Genomic DNA, 15,485 nt, shown 5'->3' on the forward strand with positions numbered 1-15,485 from the left:
GTGGTGCTGTCAGAAACCAGGCTGGGTGTCCCTCTGACAACTCCCGAAGGCCTGCTGATCCTGGGCTGAGCAAGGCAGAGACTCAGGGCACTGGGAGTCGGGCCTACGGGCTGTGCACCCGAACCATCAGCGAACTGACAGAGGCCTGGGTGCCTGGCACGTAGAGGGCAGAGGCGGGGCAAAGAGCTTAGCTGTAAGGAAGGCTGGCTGGAGAGGACACCAGCAGCAGGAAGGAAGACAGGCCCAGACGAGGGGGCCTGAGAACTGCCTAGGAAGTAACACCCAGACCTGCCAACAACTAGGCGAGCACCTGGACTTCAGAAGGAACCGGGACCGGCCCCGGCCATGGGACACTGGCGGCTGGAAGGGACTTCTGGCCGGACAGAAGCCACGTAGGGAGGCTTGGGGGATCGGGTGTGCGAGCCGGAGACGGGGCCCTCTGTCTACCTGTGGTGCCAGAGAAGACCACGGGGGTGAGAAGGTGGGTGCAGGTGTGGGGGCGAGGCCAGGGAGACTCAGAAAGCTGGGGAGCAGCAGCGGCATGAGGACCAGAGCCAAGAGAAGCCAAGTTTCCCGGAAGCTGGGCATCCTGAGGCCACCACAGTGAGGAAAGAAGTGCCCTGTGGCAAGGGCGGTCAGTGTGCTTGGTGGCCTCACCGTGTCGCCCCATGAGCATAAACTGGACATGGCACCCCCCCTCCCCAGGAGGGGACCATCGGGCTCGCTGAGTTGGTCTTTTAGAGCCACTCGCTATGCAGTGAGCAACAGCGCCAACCCACAGCCTCACCTGCTCTTCAAGGAACCGCCGCTGTCTGAAAGTCTCCCAGTCCTCTGCGAGCGTGCGTGGCTTGGTTTTCACTGTCATCTAGTAAGGGAAGTAGCAAAGCAAGACGCTGAGTGCCAGCAGGAGCTCCCCAGGCCTCTCTCGAGGGGATGTTTGGAATGATACGTGGGAAAGCATCACCGTGGACAAGGGCGGGGCAGCACAGCCAATGTCGCCAACACTGCTACCATGTCGGCGCCTGCTGACTGACTCAAAATCACCAGAGACACGGTGTCGACGGTAAAGAGAGCGCGAAGGGGGTCAGAGTGGATCGCCAGTACAGAGAGCGAGTATCTCTCATCCACTGAAGGCCTGTGATGTGCCCTGCATGTGGTGGACACGCAAAGGAGGGTGATGGACGCTGCCCGTGAGGACCGCAGATCAAGAGGACAACCCGGCAGGCAGGCAGCTAGGGGCACTGGGCTGGGAAAGGGGGCGGACACAGAGGGTGAGCCCGCGTCACCCACCTACGCGAGCCCAGAGGAGTGCTCTGCAGCGAGCGAGGTGATGCGTCTTGGGTAACAGGTTCTTTGCCACAATTAATAAAAACAAACTGAGGGAAAATTAAGAATGACCTAAAGGCACTATCTTACTCTGGAGGGTGAGGCTATGAAATGAGATTAAATCTTTATGTTAAATAAATGTATTCTTATAATCATTAAAAACTCAACAGTAACCACTAAAAAGATAGAAACGGGATATGTACCTTCTTCCCAAATACATTCAATCCTACTGGCAAAAAAATGCTCCCAATAAACCCTCTGAAACAAGTGAAGAATAATTTCGTAACAAAGTTCACACACTTGGAAAGAACTTTCAGTGGCTGAAACTACTAGAGAAGAAGCTGACATTGACAGAGTCGGCAATGAAAGCCCCACAAGTCCAGTCTCATAACACACTGTAGGAAACACACAGGTTTAAGCTCATTTGAGCGGAAAACAGAACAAAAAAGACTGAGAAGTATGCGTTCAGTGCAAGACGCCAAAATAACATAAAACAAGAAACCACCTAATAAGGTAGAAAGGACTTAAAGTAAAGGCTGAAATTATTGGGAAATAGAGCAGCAAATGCTGGTGCTGCCTGTACCTCCCAGGCTGAACCAGCAGGGAGAGGGCCACACAGACGCCCTGGGGAGAGGAAGGGCCACCTGAGGAGAGTCTCCTACCTCTAAACAGCTGACACCTCTCCCGCCTTGGGAAGAGCTGCCAACAGCGCCTCGGGCTATTTGGTTGGGCCAGCACAATTTAAAAAGTTGAGTCACCCAGGAAAAAGCTTTTCAGATTTCCTCTGGCAACACAGGCTTCTCCTGAGGTCACAGCAGCTCTGCGGGCACTCCATGGGGACGGCGGGACAGCAGACACGCTGCCCTCTTGGGCCCTTTGCTGGACGAAGTGCTCTCTCTAAAGCATGGCTGCAGGAGGCAGCCCAGTAGGGCCGGGGCGTTCTCATTCCCACACCTCCCTGTGAGCACACGCTGGGCTGGGGCTGACCCTTCCACTGCAACGCTGTGGGCGACCCCCCAGCAGAGAGCCACTTGTGAGGCTCACGCACAGAGCAGAGAGCCCAGGCAGACTACTAATGCAGTGTAAACTGAAGAGGTAGTAAGAGATTAATAGTCTGGCCCTGGCCAGGCGGCTCCGTTGGTTGGAGCGTTGTCCTGCACACCAGAAGGATGCAGGTTCAGCCCCCGGCCAGGGCACATGCCTGGACTGCAGGTTCGATCCCTGGTCTGGGTGCACACGGGAGGCAAACACTGTCTCTCTCTCCCCTCCGCCCTTCTCAAATCAATAAACATGTCCTTGGGTGAGGATTGAAAAAAAACAAAACAAAACCCTGTAGTCCTGTCTCTCCTGCCTGCAAAACAAATCAAGACCCGAAATTTAGTGGGGATTTCCAGCAAATCCTTTATGGGACAGAAAATTTAAAGTATTCCCCAACAGTGGAAAACACAGAAGGTTTCTCAGTTTGTTTCTCTGAGACTAGCGTGGTCCCCACTGCGCCTCAGTCTTAGCGCATGTGCTGCTGAAGTGAGTGCCGTCACACCTCCGAACACAGACCCAGAAACCCCGGACAGAGCATCGGCTAATTAAATCTTGTAACGGATTAAAAGTAAAATATCCTGATCTAGTAGGGTTTTTAAAAACTGGTATTTGAGTTTAGAAAGGAAGAGAGGGAGACAGAGAAACATCGATTTGTTGTTCCTCTTATGGATGCATTCACTGGTTGCTTTCTTTACGCGCCCTGACTGGGTACCGAACCTACAACCCTGGCACACTGGGACGGTGCCCTAACCAGCCAGACCTCTAGTAGGCTTTAATCCCAGGGATGCACGATGTCTGAAAATTAGGAAACCTTTTGGAAATACATAAAAGAAAAAAAACCCATACAGTCAAATTCAGTATCTATTCCCGTTTTTACAAAAATAATCTTAATAAGCTAGGAAAAAAGCAAACTTCTGTAATTTGCTAAAAAGTATCAAAAATCCGTGGCAAGCATCAGACAGTGTGCAATGTCCAAACAAACTCCTTTGCAGCCCAAAACAAACAAAACAGCGTCCCAGCGCTGCAGCTGTGACAAAGCTGTCACTGCTTCTAGAAGGCACCAGTGTCTCCCAGGAGGTTCCGAGCAATTGGCTCTAAAACTCCTGCAGCGTCTACGGTGTCTAGCGAGAGGGCTGGACAGGGCCTGGCTTCCCTGCACGCACCAGAGACAGCTGTTGGGAAGTTCACCCCACCAGCCCATCCAGGGCTGGGTGGTTTGGGGTGCCACTCATCAGAGCCCCCCAAACCATCCACTGCCTGGTGTGAACTCCGTAGGAAGGATATTAACTGTACTGCTGCAACCCAGGACACAAATCCAACTTCAGAGGAAGGGTACAAAGCATCTTCTCGGACGGGAAGGTCCAAACTGGCGCTAAGTGTCTGGTTACACGGATACCCCTGGGAGTTTAGGAGATACTCTTTTTCCTTTGCAAGCAGATATTACTATTGTAAGTGTGAAAAATGAACTTAACAGAGGGGGTGGGCTGGGGGACCACCTGGAAGCTCCTGCTCCCGTCACTTGAGAGGCTCTGGCTGACGCACCACACTACTCTCAGGCCCCACCTCCATCAGGAGCCCTGCTTCTCTGTTGTCCTCCCCCCCCCCATAAGCCACCTCCCCCCCCCCCCGCCCCCCCAGCAACCAGCTATGTCTGAGTCTGCATTCCCTTTCTGGCCAGTCAGGGGGTAGAACGGGCCCTGAAGGTCACACCTGTCCGTGCGTGCGTCCCAGGCTCTCAAAGGCCCGTGCTCAGCAATGGGCGACGTGCCCAGACTCAGAGCCACTGCCCCCACCTGGGCAGCAGCCTGCAGGGTGACAGTGGGCATGACCGGGCCAATGGTGATCCGACCCCCTACTGCCAAGCCCTGCAGGCACGCTGGGCAAGGGCGACCCCATGGGCACCCCGCCCGCACGCCACGCACACGGCGGGGTTGGCGTACCCGCACCTGCTCATCGACGTAGGCGTCGATCCGCTTCTGGCATTCCAGCCACTCCGCGGCCACCCTGCGCAGCTCCTCCTCGGAGCGCTGGTACCGCTGCAGCAAGGTGCTGTAGGCGTCCTCACTGCAGGTGCCGTGCGTCGTGGTGCCCAGCCTGTGAAGAGAGGCCTTTCAACACGAGAAGGGTCCACAGGCTCTAAGCCAGCGACCAGAGGACTCGGCACCACGCAGGCCGCGGCGAGGGACTTCGATGGGCGTGCAAGGCACCCGGCATGGTCTGGCACTGAGGAGCAGCTCTGGGGAGGAAGAGCTCCCAGGACAGAGCGGGTGGTGAACATTGCCACGCTACGATGGCGCAGGCCCAGCGACTCGGTGCGCCACACGTGCGCCGAGAATAAAGCGGTCGGGGCAGGTGCACGGTCTGGGCCTGGTCCCCAGATGAGGTCAAACAGAAAACCTGGGTCAAACAACCAAATGTGATTATACTTTCGTTCACTCTGTTTTATGCCGTGTTAAGAAACACAATAAAATGGGAAATGAGAACGTGAACAGGAAACAAAGGACACGTACATGGGCAGACAATGTGGAAAATGCACACGTGTCTGCGAAAGGAGACAGGGTTGGGGGGGTGGCCTGAGGGAGGCGGCCAGAGAGACCTGTGTGAGGACAAGGGGACCTGCCGCTTCTCACGGGAAACCATTCATTTTCGTGGCATTTAAATATATGAACATCTGAGCCAAAATAACTGTACATGAAGACGTGTGGACAAGGAGTTTCAAAATCAAAGACAACATCTGTAACTGCCCAGAGCACAAGAGGATGCAGGGCTGACAGCCGGTGCTGTCTGTGTGGAGCTCTGGCAGCGGCCCCCAGGGGACTGACGCCACAGTGCTGCCTTCCAGCCCCAGGTGCCAGGCAGGAGGAGGCCCACAGGCACGCAGACCGGCTCTCACGTGCTGCGCGAGGCGAGACTGCGGCGCTGTGTCAGGCGCGTGCGCGGGGCAGGCCGAGCGAGGCGTGCAGAAGTGCCCAGTGGTGCACAGCGCCTCCTTCTCCTCGTGGCTTTCTACACTTCCAGAGCTCTCCTGCACGACAACTTGATAATTTTATGCTAACAGCACGCAACAAAGCGACTTTAAACCAGTGGGTGCAAACGGCTCCTCTGCCCCGTCCCCACGCGCCCCCTGGGGAGACACGCCTGTGCTGACCGTACAGAGGAAGCGTGCTTCCAGAGGGCTTGGCGGAGTCAGGGGCAGGGCACCAGGAGGAAGAGAGAGAGGGGGAGACGCTGACTCCCACATCGACCCCCACAGTGATGGGGGCTGCTTCTGCCCTCAGGACACAAACCCCCAGACATACACCCAGAGACTCAGAGGCGCCTCTGGGGTCTACAGAGGCCCAGAGGGCCTGCAGGCCTGACAGCACCCCACCCTAGCAGCCAGGACGCAGCGTGCCCTCCCCACTGCTGCTCACCACAGACTGACAGACAGCCACTCTTGCAGCACCTGCCCCGCAGCGGAGAGGAAACGGGCATGCCAGGGAATGCCAGGGAGCGCCGGCCTCGGCCCAGGACCTGGAGGCGAGACCCACTTGTCCACAGGGTCTGCCTGGAGCCAACAGGGCCCTGGGATGTCCCCGTGTGGTCACGGCAGCACAGCTTGCAGGCACAGGCTTCCAGTCAAGCAGAGCTGGGTGGAGCCCCAAGGAGACAGATCCCAAGGGCTGACCCCAGGGTCCAGTGACAACGGTTTGGCAAACGAGTTCCTATCTGACCGTTCTCTCTGTAAAAACGCGACAGCAGGTGGACGACACCCCTGCTGGTATCGACGACAGATAACGTGCAGTGAGATGACAAGTGATCAGGAGAACGAGAGAGAATCGGTGTGAGGAAGCTCATTACGACCCCAACTGGAATTTCCCCTAACAACCAATGTTATATAGACACCACAAAGTAGAGGCCACAGTGGGCCCTGGCTACCAAAAGCCACAAGGCTCCTAGTCCAGCCGCTGGGATGGAAGCGCAGTCCGATAGAGCTTCCGGGTGCTGCCACCACCTCCCGGGCTGCAGCCCAGGCTCTGCCCCAGAATAAACAGGTCCTAGTTGTTACTAAATACATTTGACGGAAAAGGGGTGGAGGACCTGCAGATTAAGCAGCTCAAAACACATGCAGCAAAGGGGCGGGGGTGGGGGGGGAGGTGAGGCAGGTCACTGTACCATGGTGACAGAGCCTCTGTTTGGGGAGATGGAAAGTTCTAGAAACGGGTGCTGGCGATGGTCGTTCGACAGTGGGGATGCAACAATGCCGTGGAATCGCACGCTCAAACTTAACGAGGTGTGTGTCATTGCACGGTTACAACTTTAGAAAACCAATCACGTGGTACTCCGAGCCAGCGCCCTGCACGTTCTCAGAGAGCTTCGCAACTGTTAGGAGAGGCGTGGCTTCCCTGAGATAAACCCAGGCAGGGCCGACCGAGCACACGCTCAGTGGAGCGGCGAGGGGACAAAGAAAGGCCGGCCGGGCGGTACCTGCGGTACCTGCAGGACGTCCGTCTGCTCACAGCTCATTAAGTGACACCTTTGCTCTGTGTTGTTCTCTGGATCTCGATTTCACTGTAGCATACAGCTGAACAAATATAGGCCCGGTCACAAAGTGTCACCATACCAACAACAGTTGGTTTCTTGTGCCACAGACGAGGCCATGACCTCAGAGCGTGGGGGGGTTCATGTATAACCCACCGCACACTTTTCTGAGTGGGCAACGGGGTACCTGCAGCACGAGCTCAAATCTGACTCATCCGCCGTCTGCAGAGTCTGCAGGGAACCCTGCTCTGGGTGCCCAGCGCTTGGGGACCACTCCGCACCCCTCCTCCCCAGCTCGCGTCCGTCTCTGTTCCCCTCACCTGCCTGCCCCTGAGAGCAATGCCTGGCCCCGGAACTCCGGTTTGAGAGTGAACAGCATCCTCCACAGGGAGCAGAGGAGAAACCCAGAAGCAGGGCACAGAAAACAATGGTGTGCCCTGGCACACATCAGGTTCCTGTCGCCACCTCCCATTCGAAGACAGGCCCATCAAACTCACTGGCTCACCAGATCAACAAAAAACAAGGATAAATACGCTGTAATCTTGGTCAACTCCCGCCTGCCAAGATGCAGGCCTCTTTCTACAACGTGCTTGTGTGGACTTGGACGTCGTGAGTGGGGACAGAACCGGGTTCCGCGTTTCAGACTCGTGCTTTGAAGGTCCCTGACTCTCTCTTCTGTGAGGACTGCAGGCGGCACCCCAAGGACACCAGGTCTCTGTGCAGCCCCCAGGACAGGGGCCGGCAGCGTGCAGAGGGGACCAACCAGGGCCTGGGCCGCACGTGTGGCAGCCCTTTCCCCCGCCTCCTCATCCCTGACGTGCTTAGTCATCGCCCAGGCGGCCGCACTTCCCCAGAGGCGGGGCATGCAGGGGGGCAGCTCAGACCTCGGACTGAATTTCAGAATATAGGAAATGAAGGCTGGGTCTGTACACAGGCTTCAAGAGAAAAAAACAAGTGGTCTGTAAGTCAACTACAACAGCAATTTATTTACTTAAAAATAATTTCCAGTCCTGGAAAGATAACAGGTTTGATTCCCGGTCAGGGCACATACCTGGGTTGTAGTTCGGTCCCCGGCTGGGGGGGCACGTGAGAGGCAACCGATTGATGTTTCTCTCTCACACTAAAGTTTTTCTCTCTCTCTCCCTCCCTCCCTCCCTCCCCCTCTAAGAAAATAATAGTGATAATAATTTCTGTTCTTGTGAGTCTGGTCCAACTCTCGATAAGGACATTTAAAGAAACACAACCACACCTGTGCCACCACTGCGATGCACCTGGTGTGCGAGTCAGTGCAGAGGGGAGAGCAGACAAGGAGGGGAACCAGTAGCCCAGCCCTAGGTTCACGGACAGCAGATGCCTGGGCAACTGCCCTGGGTGCCATGCTTGCTGCACCTGCCTTGGCCCTCACGGGGGGAAGCACCAGGGGGGAAGCTGGGACCCCGTGCCCAGTGCCCAGGAACCTCCTGGCCCCTAAGACCCACGCTACAGCCCTCCCCCTGCCTTCCCACCCCTGGCACACCCAATGCCACAGCAAGGATGACAGCACAGCCACCCGGCCGTGCCCAGGACTTGTCAAGCTAAGAGGCTGTTTGCCGCTGCTTCTCCTCATTCGTAAGGAGTCTGTGGTGTTACAATTTAGCAGCACTGATATTGGGCTTGTCACTCTCAGGTGTAACCGTATCACTCCGGTCTTCAGCTTCCTACCTGGCCTGGTTTCACCGGGACCCTGTGGCTCTCCCAACAAGGCCTTCCACACCACGGTGGTGTTCAGAGCCGCACACGCTGCACTCGGGTGCAGGACCAGGCCGCTACACCGTGGGGACACATGCACGTGAAGACTAAATACCTGATTTGCGACACCAGTGCTGGCAAGTTGCTCTGGAGAAGGGGCTCCGAAAAAACCAGATTTTCAAACAGGTGCTTATTATGTAGTTCCCATGTCACCTGGAACTTTTTCAAGTGCTCATTTTCCTAGTGAAAAAAAAACAAAAAACAAGACATACTGAGTTGATGTACACTAAAAACTCCCCAGAAGGACTTCCTCTCCCCCTCCACCGGATGAGGAGTGCTGCTCCTGTGCAGAGCACGCACCCCTGGAGACGCGGGCCGCCAGCCTCCCGCCCACACTCACACACAGACAGAAGGGGGGGGGGCCCACGCAGGTGAGGAGGGGGCAGAGGAAGAAGGGAATGGCTCCACATACTAGGTGGTCATTTCTTACAATTGTGCTTTCAAAAGTGTCAAAACCCCTACTTTTCACAGTTCAAATGCACACAGGTCCTTCTACGACAAAGTACGGCAAAGTCCTCTCCTTGCCTGTCTGGAGAAACCTCCTCTTCTGATGGAAGCAAACTACTTCCTGAGTGACACCTGCGGAAGGTCAGGGCTTTCTCTCCTTAATAAAACTGCAGAAACTCACCACTGAGTTTAGACCACAACTTTCATGCCCGGGAGTGTGCTGGCCACCACGCAGAATGACACCAGGAGAGACATGCACCAGCCCTCAACACGAGGGGACCGGCAGAGACAGCGTGTTCCTTTCCCAACAGGCCACCCGCACTGTGGACAGGCCTCGCTGTAACCCTGCAGGAGTGCATCGGGCTCCTGCCCATGAGCGCCACGCACACGCCTTGTGTTTGAATGGCCCACGGTGCTGGGGGAGGGCTCCCGCCCTGAAGACAGCCTGCTCAGGGACTGCCTACCACCCCACATTGTCACTGCGTGTCCCATCAGAAACAGATCCCTCGGGGACGACACATAGTGGCCTCTGCCTGTTTACCATTCTGCTGCCTGGAGATGCCCATGAACGACCTACAGGGGAAGGCTCCATCGCTTGTGCCCTGACAACGAGCCATGTGCGCATGCACGCTGGTGTTGCTTGCTAGTTCCTGCGGTCCCCAGCCAGGGCTCTGGGACATCTGCACAGTTCCCGACCTCTCCTCAGTGTCACTTGGCACCTTGCCTTGCTCTCACCACCTGCACCGTGATGGCTCACCCACACTCCACAACTGATGCCTCTCTGAGCCAGGGCACCACACGGGGAAGCGGGGCGTGCAGGAGGCCAGGGCCCAGGACTGACACACTTAGCCCCTGATTCCGATTCGGTGTGTCTGTAACGTCACAGCCACAGCTGGAAGCGTCAGGAGGCCCCGTGTCACAGACCGCCAGAGGCCAGTCTGCACAGGCACAGACTAATGCAGCGGGTCCGGTCCTCCAGCAGTGCCCCGGGCATGAGCAGCAGGCCATGAGCCAATTTATGATCTGTCTCCACAACAAAGAACAGGCAGGAGCTAAGGCAGCTGCAGACCAGGCCCTCAGAGGGAGGGGCAGGGCGGGCCCCCAAGGGTCCTGCCCCCCACATATCTTCGGGACGGAGTCAGTGGGCCCCACCTGCCAGCCTATGAGCACCCAGCAATGAGTTACAACACAGGATGAAAGCTGTGGCATTTGGGGCTGACATTAACTAAAGATAACTGGGCAAAAACTGATTTCAGAGGATGTTCGGAATTTTTTTAAATGTTTATTTATTGATCTGGGGTTGGGGGAAGGGTGAGAGTTTTTCTACTTAATCATACACTCACTGTTGCTTCTTGTCTGTGCTCTGATCAGGGACCAAACCTGCGACCTTAGTGTACGGGACAACGCTCTAACTCCCAGAGCCACTGGCCAGGGCCACACTCGGTGTTTTCTATGAAATCTGAAACTACACTTCAGATGAGATGTGACAGAAAGAGCAGACCCCAAACTCACTTCACCACCTGAGACCGGCAGGGACGCCGGCTTGAGTGCAGAGTGCTCCCTGCAGCCAGCACCAGTGGTTCTGACACCAGCAACAGCCCTGAATTTGGGCCAGAAACAGCCTCCTCCAAGCTGAGCTCTTTGCTCAGGGCACATGGGGCACAGGCTCGGCGGGGCGTGTGCTGTCATGGCGGAGACAGGAGACCAGGCCCAGCCAGGCAGAAGCCCCAGTGCTAGGATTCGAAGGCGTTCCCACCCGAGCTCGTCTTCCTCCCCACATTCAAATGCATAAGCTGGGGGTGGGGTGGGGGGGTGTTTCCAAAACAAGGCCTACAGCAGACCCGGAGAGACAGCAGGGTATTCAGGGCTCCCACGTCTTTGTGGATGGAAATTCGGATTTCAGGATTATTACAGCCTGGTGGGGCATTTGCCAGAGGCCTGGCAGCATAACTTAAGTGTAGTATCCATTTCGTTTTACTACTTAATGTGTAGAAGAAATGCGACCCTGGTCCCCTGGGGCAGTGTGCAGTGACCCTAGGAGCACACTTCGGAGAAGGTCACATGTCTGGAAATGGGTTTCCATGGGAATGCATCCTGTGGGTTCTGCACAGTCAAGAGAGCAGGGGGGTCACTTCTGGAGATGTCAGGGTCAGCAGAGAGTCAGCTGGTGGGGCCTGCACAGCAAGTGACCTCGCTGCTTGATGGAAAATGGCTGACCCGATTGTGGCCATCAAATCTCAAGCTTTCAAGCAAGAATCAGAACTGAGGAAAATCTGCATCTGCCACAGCGGCCCTGAAGCTCCTCCACACGTAAAGGTCTTTCTGACGAGGACCAGTGACTCTTCACACTGAATCACACTGTTGGTGACGACAGGCGAGCGGTGCGTGCCACCAGGAAACCACGCATGAGCAGGTCCGCTGGGACAGCGTGTGGTCCGCTCTGTGATTTGGTTTCACAGCCGATACCGAAACTAACTTAAGAAGCACTCGGGCTCCAGCGTTCTTTCAAGGAGCGACCGCCACAGCAACTTGCCCGAAGACAGATCCGTGTCCAGCTCTGCAGTGGCGTCCACTGCGACAGCCTAGGACAGCAAGCCGACTGCAGAGCAGGTATGAGAATCCAGGTGTCCTGTATCAAGCCAGACTCTAGAGATTTGCAAAAATGTAAGCGATACCCCCCTTCTAAATAAATATGTTGTTTTGGAAGAGTTTTTTTAATTCAAAAAAGGCTCTTTTTGTTATGTAACGGGCTTGTTATTTTTAAAGTAATAAACATTTCTAAATTTCTCTTTTAATTTCCATACAGGAAATATTGATTGATAAAATCCAAGTTAACAAAAGTTCTCTGGGGCCTTCAGTTTTTAAGCCCCAACTGTGGAGCTGCTCAGAGACCCTGACACAGGGTTTATCTCAGTGGAGCTCTGCAGGCCCTTTAGGCCACGGAGACGCAGGGTGGGCCGGGAAGGATGCTGTGAACCACTTGTGGACCTTCTTGGGCCCTCACCTGAACACTCCAACCACAGAGAGATTTTTGATCTGATTGGAAAATTTTTATATGGACTAGGTGTTACTTGATAACAAGAAACCCTGTCAGTTTTGTGGGTGCGACACGGTCTGTGCTTACACACGGTGATGTCAAGCCCTGCAGAGGGACCTATGGCTGCCTGACTTGACTGGCAATCTGCAGTCACTGCAAAGTCACTTCCAGGCTTGAGACTCTCTCACGACACCAACAGCCTCAGGTCAGACCACACATCTCCAGGAGGCCCAGCTGCGCTTTCCCACCCACCTGGCCGAGGTCCCGGGGCAAATGTCCCTGCTGCCCCTGCAGCGCAAGGACCCTCTGCTTCTCCCCTGCACTGCAGTGAGTCCCCGTGGTCACAGCAGCAGGTGCAGACCCCACCTGGGGTGGACTCAGGCTGCAGGCCGTGCCCTGGCGTTAGGAGAAATCCCTGGGTGTGTGTTGACTTTCGAGCACAGGAGTTTCTCAGCTCTGAGGCTTCCTTCCTGTCTTTCACGCCACCTCAGCAATGTGCTTGAACCGACTTTCTCTCGTTCAAGCTTGTCGACCAGTAATTCAACTGTTTCCCTCGGAGGACGTAAGCGATCAGAGGGCCCTGTCCGCTGTGCCACTGGAGACCAAAGTGAGTATCTCTGTGCGAAGGAAAAATGGATCACTGACCAAAGAGCTGTACTTTGTGCACCAAACTCACGAGTTTTTTCCAGACCATAAGAAACAGTCTGTGTAAGTTGCTAGGAGTGTGCTCCAGGAAGTGTCGTTCAAACTAACTGTTGTTGGCTTCACAGAACAGCATCCCACGCTGACTCCTGGGGCCTGTACAGAGGCGGCCAGCTCAGGCGTGGCGGCAGGTACAGCCAGAAGACGTGCTGAGCTATGGCTCGTGTCCTCAGAGACACAGATGGTCCCAGGGTGCTGTCGGGGACGGCTTCTAAAGGGCAGAAGGACATGCGGGAGGCAGAGTGCAAGAGAAAGATAGAGAGGGAGCATGCCAGCCCACGGCGCAGGAGCCGGGCACCAGGGCCAGCGCAGCCTGCCCTGGGACGGGGCCCCACTTCCAAGACCACAGTCCTGACACAGGGCTGGCTGACCCCGTCCCTCACCAGCTCCTCTCCCAACCAGCGCTTTCGTCAGGTTCCAAGGGAGTCACTGAACAAATGGCCCCCTCTACTGTAGCGATGCCTGAAGAAGTTCCTGAATGCCCCCCACAAATTACTCGCAAAACTGTGCATGTGAACTTTTCTGGTGGGAAGGTCTGTCAACTTGAGAGTCACATAAAGGCCACTGGGCTCAAACTCAGGAACAATCTGTTTCGAAGTGTGGTCTCACCACTAAGAAACTAGCCCAGGAAAGCACCACTCAACACAACCTAAGTCACGATGACACCCCCAGACTGGCACAGGTGCTTCGTGGCAGTCAAGAGACGAGAGGCTGTCTCTCCAGGGGGTGTGGCCACCTTCCAACCAGCGGGTGCCGAGGCTGTCTCCAGCCCATTGCCAGCAGCCGCATCTCCACGACCCCCCGCCAGCGTTACTACTGGCGGCAGTCTAAGACCCAGGGAGAGCACCCTGTCTGTCTCCTTCATTAGGGCTTCGAGGCTCCTGCATGGGTGGGCTCTGTGCGGTGAGCTGAGAACTGAAAGCCCGGGAGCCGGGAGCAGTGCGCCCTCCACACACACACTTCCTGTGCACAGCGGCAACAGTGACCAGCTGCCAAAGCAGCCGTTGTCTTTCGTGTCCCTGCCGACCACACATTGGTCCTCACCGCCCTGTCCGCCACCTCACTCCCTAGGCTCCACACTCCCCAAACGGTGTTTCATGACACGTCACCACTTCCCACCACTCAAGACTTCTGTCCCACAGCAGGAGGAGGGGAGAGAAGTCAGGCTCCCCCTGCCGCCCAGGCGTCGCAGCGACGGTCTGGGCCGCACGCCACCGACGCCAGGACGCACTTCACCCGACCACATGGCTCCTAGTGCCCAGCAGAGCCAGAGGAAGGCAGGCTCCCTCACCAGCGTGCCGAGGAAGGTGCTGATGGTGCGGGCCGCCTGGCAGAGGGCGCCGTACTCCTCGAGCAGCAGGGAGATGAATTGGTGGGCCTGAGGTGGGCCCTGCAGGCCAGACGGCGCCCGCACCCGGGCAGCGGCCGACAGCTGCCGCAGGAGGCGGACCTTCATCTCCAGCACGTACTCTCGGGCTTGTTGCTCCAGTCGCTGATACAGCTGGTAGGGGTCCCTCTCACAGAGCCTGCACAGAGAAAGACAGTCACCACTCACTCGTGAGCCCTGCTCCCCTTGGAGGGCATTTTACATCTATGAGCATCGTTCTCGATGCCTTTCCCCAGAAGCCCCCCTGAAACGACACCACCTTCTCATATCCCAGGAAGGTGCATTCACCCATCTCAACAGAGGGAGATGGGCAGAAAGCATCAGGAATGTCCCCACATCATCCCATAATGGCCCCCAAAATTGACATTTACTGAGAGCGTCCTCTGTGCCGGTACTCTCTCCCCTGTGCTAACTCAGTCACCCGCCCGGCAGACCCTGTCTCTCTACTGGCTCAGTCACCATCCCGTGGGCTCTCAGAGGATTGAACACTGAAGCCCACACGGGCTTGGGAGGGTGTGGGAACCCACAGAGCCAGCAGGTGGCAGAGTGGACACACCAGTGCCTCAGGGTGACACTGGACTGTTGAATTAATAACTTAGGCAACTGAAAGCGTTAATAAGTGAAAAAAATGACCCCGCTGAGGTGATTCCGAGACTGGGGGAGGCCACAGTCAGCACCTCTGCTTTCTTGGAGTTCAGTACACAGTCCCAGTGAGCTTGCGCTGGTTTTATAACCAGGGGAAACTTAGACACAGCTTCTCTCTCTTTAAATTATCCCACCAAAACACTCATACAAGTGTATAAAATAAAGTCTGTAAGCTGAAGAGCAAGAAAAAAATCAGCATGTCCCCGCCACCCCCACCAGGCCGCAGCAGCGGCTGGCGTCCCCACAGAGTCCCTTCCTAGCCTGTTCTCCAGTGGCGGGCACTACTGTCCACCGTGAGCCTTGGAGAGCCCCGTGGTGGACGGCGAGGACCACTGGAGCACCAGTCCAGCACCCGTCCCCACCCCCGGCGTGGAGGGAGCCACTTCTTTAGACCTGGGCTGTGGGACACCGTAAGCTACAGTTTTGGGACTTTATAGAATGGATCCTTTCACCTGCTGGGCACCACGTCTGGTCAAGAAAGCAGAATGAGTTACTGCCTATCCCCCTTTAAAACCCCCACTCCACCTCAGCCGTAAAAGCCAAGTAAAATCCCGCAATGGAGTGACGCTTTACGTAAAACGTGGCCAGAGACAC

General features: G+C 56.1%; 1 protein-coding gene across 3 annotated transcripts in view; it reads right to left on the bottom strand.

Moving 5' to 3' along the window:
- Positions 1-15,485, bottom strand: part of FAM193A (family with sequence similarity 193 member A) — a 109,284-nt gene that overhangs the window by 35,876 nt on the left and 57,923 nt on the right. For 2 of the 3 annotated variants that reach the window (XM_053923580.2, XM_053923582.2), the window contains exons 5-8: positions 14,151-14,385; positions 8,729-8,853; positions 4,305-4,458; positions 788-865 (exon numbers count right to left, since the gene is read on the bottom strand). In XM_053923580.2, coding sequence (XP_053779555.1) covers positions 788-865; positions 4,305-4,458; positions 8,729-8,853; positions 14,151-14,385 — 592 coding nt within the window. The remainder of the gene's footprint in view (positions 1-787; positions 866-4,304; positions 4,459-8,728; positions 8,854-14,150; positions 14,386-15,485) is intronic. The other variant, XM_053923581.2, reaches the window with a different exon arrangement.

The sequence above is a fragment of the Desmodus rotundus genome, chromosome 4 (genome assembly GCF_022682495.2).
Source record: "Desmodus rotundus isolate HL8 chromosome 4, HLdesRot8A.1, whole genome shotgun sequence".
Classification (NCBI taxonomy): Eukaryota; Metazoa; Chordata; class Mammalia; order Chiroptera; family Phyllostomidae; genus Desmodus; species Desmodus rotundus.